The 7,628-nt window shown below is 42.6% G+C and overlaps 1 protein-coding gene across 1 annotated transcript; it reads right to left on the reverse strand.

Moving 5' to 3' along the window:
- Positions 1-4,282: 4,282 nt before the first annotated feature.
- sp5a (Sp5 transcription factor a) lies at positions 4,283-7,124 on the reverse strand. The gene is made up of 2 exons (XM_084314786.1): positions 6,931-7,124; positions 4,283-5,987 (listed from the first exon to the last, which is right to left on the reverse strand). Exons 1-2 carry the CDS (start codon positions 6,979-6,981, stop codon positions 4,743-4,745), a joined length of 1,296 nt encoding a protein of 431 aa, XP_084170912.1. The 5' UTR covers positions 6,982-7,124; the 3' UTR covers positions 4,283-4,742.
- Positions 7,125-7,628: the final 504 nt, after the last annotated feature.

Consider the following 7,628-nt stretch of genomic DNA (forward strand, 5'->3'; position numbering starts at 1 on the left):
GCAATAGTGATTGTTTTGTGTGTTTTTTTGTGTGTGGACCCCAGGAAGACTAGCTATCGCACCAGCTAATGGGGATCCCTAATAAAATAAAATCAAAATCAGTAAAGTGTAATAGTAATATACAATGTACAGGTGATTAAACTTGAAATCAAATATATGAATTAGTACTACTGAGTAATAGTGCTATCTGATGTGTGTACATAGTTGTAGTATTAATATGTACAGTGATACAGGTATAAAGACACTATGGTAGTAAGTTGTACTGGCCAGCAGTGTAACTAGAGTAGGTAAGGGGTATGTACAGATATAGATATAGTATCTACAGGTATGTAAGAAGGATTATATGCAGGTATCGTTACATCATCACAAAATTCACATCTGAAAAGGTGTTTTTGATGCTCGACAGAGAGTTGCCCTGAAACACTCATCACTCTCTTTAAGAGGGTGGGAACAGTCTGAGGAAAGAATCGTGCTCGCGCCCTGAAGGTCGCCCCTGCCTAGCACTGATCTGGCTAGGCCCCCCTCCCCTCACCTAACAACAAACACCAACCGTGCCGTTGAGCAAGGCACCTAACTCTTGATCTGCTCCAGGTGAAGAAGATAAGATATTGCTTTATTGATCCCCTTGGGGGAAATCGGGCATCGTAGCAGCATGGGGGAGGGGGGAGGGGAGGTACAGGTATGGGCAGGGTGATAGTAGAAAGACATAAATATAGGAAATAGAATTGTATCTGAATATAAAAATATGATAAAAAAATAAACAGTGTCAAAAATATAATTAACTCTGAATATATAAATATGAGACAAATAAACAGTGTAAACAGGTGCAGATGAGGGTCTGTACGCCCTATCGGTTATATTATACGTTACAATAAATGAGAGGCAATAAAGAATTTGGATCTGAATATATACTATGAGTAAAAGTAAACAGTATACACAAGGTGCAGTATACACAAGGTACCCTAACTGGCATGCTATACGTCATACGTTGTACAGGTTTTGGTGGTTGAGAGTCAGACACACCTAGTGGTCAAACATTCCTAATAGAATAGATTAGAATAGAATAGAAGTACTTTATTGATCCCGAGGGAAATTCAGCAGCACTACAAATCGCTCACAATAAACATTTAGGTATAGTGAAAAATCACAAATCACAAATATTCTTTGACTACCTAAATGTGTATTGTGAGTGATCTGTAGTGCTGAATTTCCCTTGGGATCAATAAAGTACTTATATTATATTCTATTCTATTAGGAATGTCTTTTAGGAATGTCTGATCACTAAGTGTGTCTGTGACTCTTAACCAGCAAAAACCTGCACGGACTACAACGTATGACGTATTTCATGCCAGTTCGGGCACCTTGTGTATACTGCACCTTGTGTATACTGCACCTTGTGTATACTGCACCTTGTGTATACTGCACCTTGTGTGTACTGCACCTTGTGTATACTGCACCTTGTGTATACTGCACCTTGTGTATACTGCACCTTGTGTATACTGTTTACTCTTACTGATAGTATGTATTCAGATTCAAATGTTTTATTTAGGGATGTCCAATATTATCGGCCGATATTGGCATTAAAATGTGATATCGGAAAATATCGGTATCGGTTTTCATTTTTTTTTGTTTTTTTTACATTTCTATAGAAATGATGTCCGATATTATCGGCCTACCGATATTATCGGCCGATATCGGCATTAAAATGTGATATCGGTTGATATCGGTATCGGAAATTAAGAGTTAGACAATATCGGTATATCGGTATCGGTAAAAAAAGCCAATATCGAGCATCCCTAGTTTTATTGCCTCTCATCTATTATAGCGTATAATATAACCGATAGGGCACACAGACCCTCATCTGCATCTTTGTTTACACCATTTATTTGTCTAATTCTGGAGTTCTGCAGCCGTTAGTTCTCCAGAACTGCCCACTGACCAACAGTAAAAGACAAACAGGAGGGAAGATGTGAATTTGTGTGAATATTTATAAAAACCCTCCCTCACAACTACTCCTCCTCCCAACCCATCATCGCTGTGAATAAGGACGACGTGCTCTTCCAGAACTTTCCCGGGTAAATAAACCGGTTGAAATGTTCGGTGCCATCGCCGATGTCAAAGTCAAACAGGATGTAAGTAATCAGGCAGGATTTATGCAACATCCTCTCCAACCATATTATTTGATCTAACGGGAATCCAGTGATATCCCAGATGAAAGGGAGTGTGTTTTTATGTTGATAAAAAAAGATAAAAAAAAATAGGTTACCTCTATTTGAGCAAACTGTAAATATTATAAACAGAATTATTCAGCTCGCTCCTCTCTCCCTTCTGTCGATTCAACGGTTCGCTGGTAAACACCCGTGCAGAATAAAAAAAATGACATGTATATGAAACGAAAACCCTTTCCGACAACTTTATCTGCAATATCGAGAAAATGCCCTTGCGTTCTTGTCTTTGTTGAAGGTCTTATTTGTGGAGAGCAGCAAGTGCTTGCTCCCGAATACAAAAGTAATGTGCTATAAAACTTTTGAGGTATTATATGAAACGTAATACTTTTGAGGTATTATATGAAACATAATACTTTTGAGGTATTATATGAAATATAATACTACATGATAATGCAATGGAATGATGCCTCTCATACTGTGAGAACGAATGAGTAATGTCTGGTATTTCTGTGAGTCTGATATACAGTATGTTTAATGCGTCTGAGCATTTGCCAACATTCTTGAGGAAAGCATTCAATTATTATAAAGATATTCACGCTCAATCATAACACACAGTATAACTGTCTGGGTAATAATCAGCAGCACACATAATTACCACTATATCAGAAACCAGACTAGATCGCAGTCATGATCTAGCAGCTTCTAATTGTGTTTCATAAGGGGCGATAACATGAGCCTGCTATAAGAGCTTCTATACCAGGGCTAATGCTACCAGATTATATAGTTGTATGCCAAACATACAGCGGTGATGGAATATGGGTTTTACATACAGTATCCAATGGCAAAAGTATTACTGTACCTGTACGCTGTGATCCGAACCGGGGAAAACCCACAGGGACCTGTTCCGTATAGGTTTTTAGTGAATTGGCAAAACAATAATTTCTGAAATAGAAATTCCTACAAGGTTATTTCACTCTAGAGTTTTGTACATCTTTCAAACAGTGTGTCTATATTGTAATCCCCCCCCTGTCTACTCCACAGAGGTCTCTCCTTGTTGCTTAATTAGGAAGGAGAGACGTGTGTTGGCAAGGCTTCCTGTTATTCGCTGCATCAAAGCAACAGAATCAGCGGCACAAAGACGCCATAAAAATGTGGATTTTCTTTTCTTTTTTAAGAAGCCATCCATCCATCTTCCTCAGTTGAAGGGAATGTAGTATAAGCAAGATGGTGGTGAAGAAATTATGTTGTGTCAACCCCTTTTTTTCCAATTCAGTCGGTTAGTATTAGCAGGGTAAAAACACCATTACAAGGATGGTGTTATTATTATTATTATAATTTTTATATATCTGCTAGCTTAAAAGAGCATTACATAGAAGACCACTAGTCACTGGGTTTCAGATTATACTAAAGACATTTCATACTTATGCATACGTAAGTTCTAAACCCTGGTCCCATTGTTGGGGTCTCGCTGTGGACAGCATGTAGTGGCCAGGAGTTCAACACTGAGCGAGGAGGCTATGTTCACACTGCAGGCGAAAGTTGCCCCGAATCCGATCTTTTTTTGCTCATAATGTGACTCACATCTGATTCTTTCATATGACAGCGTGCGGACAGCACAAATCACGTGGAATCTGATCTTTTAAATTCTGATTTGGGGCCACTTAAAAGTCACATAATGTGGTCCTAAATCAGATAGAGGTCTGATTTTGGTTTTTGCAATGTGACCTCAGTCTGAACAGTCATGTCAGAATGCATTGCGACTTTTACGCCACTCTAGATCGACGTAAAAGTCGCGTTTAGAAAAGAATGTGCCAAACAAAACTAAACAAAAACCAGCCAAACTAAAAAATCTGCTCTGAGCAATAAATCAGAAACTGAGCACACATAGGCTTGCAGTGTGAACATAGCCTAAAACCAGAAGCCCAGGCAGTATATTCTGTCTTCTTAAAACACAACCTGACTCACGAAACACAACACTAGAGAGCCAGATTAAAATGAATTATTCTGACGTGAGGAAAATGTTATAATCTTTATTCTCACACAGTATTTGGGTCATTTCAACAATAGCATTATCTTTTCAAGAGCATGCTTTAAAAAAAAAAAACACCCCCATATGGAGCAAAAAAAACTGACACTTTCATTCAACAAAAGCTATTAAATATAATTTATACAGGAGTGAGATCTTCCACCGAAGACGAATGGTCCAAACACACAAGCTGAAAACTCGTCTTCCTCGATATGATGATATGACAGTGAATTCAAACTTATTATGGGCTGAGTGAGTTTCCTATAATGCTCCCAAAATGAACTCATGAGACTTCATATATATATATTTATATATATACAGAAAGATGTGCTACACAGACCAGCGATGTTAGAGAGACTATTTTCCAGTATGTAAGAGAGATCAACCGTCGAAAAGTATAAAAAAAAATAAAGAAATAATCCTAACAATAGGGGTATATAGCTCACTTTGTACTTTTGAACTATAACAAGGACTGTATTGCACTAGTAGTGGATTACTAAAAAAAGAAAAAATCTCCCGACTCCTTCTAATAAAGTGGATTTTTTATTTTACATCATACTTCTCGTGTCTTCCCTTTTCACGTGATCCAGTGTCTTGTTGTTGTCGTGGCATTTGCTCTTTTTGTTCTGGTGCGTCTTCACGTGTTTCGCCAAGTGGTCGCTGCGCATGAACCTCTTGCAGCAGTCCGGGCAGCAGAACCGCTTCTCCCCGGTGTGCGTCCGCAGGTGCCGCTGGAGCTCGTCCGACCGCGTGAAGCTCTTGCCGCAGAACAGCCAGTTGCACACGAACGGCCGCTCCCCGCTGTGCCACCGCAGGTGCGCCTTGAGGTGCGACGTCTTGCCGTACACCTTCCCGCAGCCCGGTATATGACAGATGTGCTGTTTCTTTTTGCCCGGTTCGTCGTTGTTGCTGCCGTTCGTCGAGGACTGGCAGTTGGGACACCGGCACCTCCTGCACCGCCTGGCGGTGGTGGCGAGCAGGGGCGACTTGTTGGTGTGCAGCAGCGCCGCGATCTGTGTCTGGTACTGGGCGAAGTCCGTGTGACCCAGGACCAGGCCCCGCGGGAGCTGGAAGCGGTGGTGGTGGTGACCACTGAGCGACCCCGGGTGGTGGTGGTGGTGGTTAGGAGCCTGCTGCAGGCTCCACCACGGGATGTCGTCCCCCCCCCCCAGTGCCACCACGCTGTTCCCCCCCGCCGGGGAGGACAACTGTCTCTGTTGCTGCTGCTGCTGCTGGTGCGTGACGAAGCCCGACATGGAGGTGGGCAGGGGGGTCGGGGCCGCGGTCGCGTAGGTGACGGCGGGGACGTATACGGTGGGGGGCGGGTGGAGGTTCTGCATCGAGGAGGAGCAGCCAGCAGGCAGCTGCAGCTTCACCGGGGAGGAGGAGGAGGAGAAGTCATAGGGGTACGAGGAGGAGCAGGGCTCCGCCGGCGGGGTGAGGGGCAGCTCGTGGTGGTGGTGGGCGGAGGAGAAGCTCTGATGGATGAGCTGGGGCTGCTTAGTGGAGGAGGATAGTCCGAAGGTCGACGCGGTGGTGCTGGTGGTGGTGATGGTGGTCTGAGGGGTGCCCCCGCCCGGCTCGTTGCTCCACGGGTGGAAGAGGCGCGAGGGGGAGCTCAGGGACAGGGTGCAGGGGTCATAGGGCACCTGGTGGAGGAAGTCTGCGGGCGTCGGTCCTCCGTGGTGGTGGTGGTGCCCGGTGATCCGGTTGCACGTGGCCGCCAGCAGTGCCAGGGGAGAGTGCTGCTGCTTGTTGTTGCAGTTCTCTGGAGACGAGTTGGGGGTGCGATCCTGTGGATAACAAGACGATTCAAGATTCAAGATTCAAGATTGTTTATTGTCGTCACGTGCAGCACAGTTATTAAACAGGCAGTTTGCCGTACAATGAAAATCTCACTTTGCTAAGTCCGCCCTTCACACTAAATCACACGATCACACTTAACTAAAACAAAATGCACGCGAGTGCTCGAAAATAAGGTCAACATAGATAAACATAATATACACAAGGCACAGTGAGTAACATGTACTGTAATAGTAGTAACAGTAACAAGAAAGAGACATGTATCCCATGATTATCATCATCCTTAAGTGTATTTCCCCCAGTTAATCACGCCAACTTGTATACTTTGTACTTTCGGTTGTACTTTAGTTTGTATATCATTTGTGTTTGATCTTTATTCTTTTGACTCTTCTTTTACTGTTTAATAATAAAGCACAATCCCAGGGGGCTCATATACAGAACCAAGCATTTCACTGTAATGTATACTATGTGACAAATAAAACACAACTATTGGGAACTCATGGGAAATGATTAAATCGGATTATGCAACGCGACAGGAACGTATAATACAAGTATATAGAAAGTTTGTCTACATTTGAGTTTGAATCCTCCTGCTCCCCATCCTCCATCCAGCCAAATCGATTATTAGGCTGTTTTTATAGACATCGATTCGATTATTAGAGGATGTAAAGAAAGTTTGTCTTGTCGCGGATGTCGTGATGATGAACAACGAGGTTATTATTATTAAATCACCACTGGCTGTTTGCGGTTATTATTTTCATATTATGCATTTTGGACTATCGTTAGATTATGTAGTAACCAAAGTGCGCGTGTAAAAAAGTGAAAATCCCAAACGCGAGCACGACATCATAAACAACAACAACAACAACAACCATAACAAAAAAACACAAAAATATCCATCAAAGTAAACCAACAAAACTTTAAAAAACAAACCTGTAGAAAAGCGTGGAGTGTTTCATTCCGCAGTACAGCCACTGCTGCCATGGTGATAAACGTCCTCCAATCAAATAAAAAATAAAATAAACTATAATTGAGATAAATATGTATTTCGCAGTTAAATCGTCGCGTATATATATATATATAATAAAGCAAACGTCTCTCGCTCTTCTTCCCAGAGCCGTATATAGCTCCTCTCCTGGAGATCTCCTTGGACTATCTGCGGAGTGAGGGATCACTGAGGGATCACTTCTCTCAGAATGTGATCAGCACTTTGGCGCGCCCGCCAGCCAGTCAGAGAAATAAGATTTATTACTTTGAAGTTCCGCCGCCGTCCGATCATCAAAGCACATCGCGGCTCTGTGAGAGGAGGGGAGCAGATCCTTTGAATCCACAAAGCTCCTATGGTGTGTTTGTTGCTCTGGATAAAAGAGCTGATTATTAGGGGGTGGGTGGAGGGGGTGGGAGGGGAGGAGATAAAGGCGGGACAATTAATGAAGTAATCACTATGTGGGAAATGTATATACACAAATAATTGGATTTTCTTGATCAAAGACCCCCACTGCCGCCTGGAGACCCTGCATGGTATTGGATGCCGTATACTAGTCATCTGATCCTCTATTTGTAATTAAGGATTTGTAGCTAGAACCCCTATTTGACAATGTGACACTGTTATCTCTGGAGATCTCCTTAGC

This window comes from Notolepis coatsorum, assembly GCF_963971535.1.
Source record: "Notolepis coatsorum genome assembly, chromosome: 5".
NCBI classification, from domain to species: Eukaryota; Metazoa; Chordata; class Actinopteri; order Aulopiformes; family Paralepididae; genus Notolepis; species Notolepis coatsorum.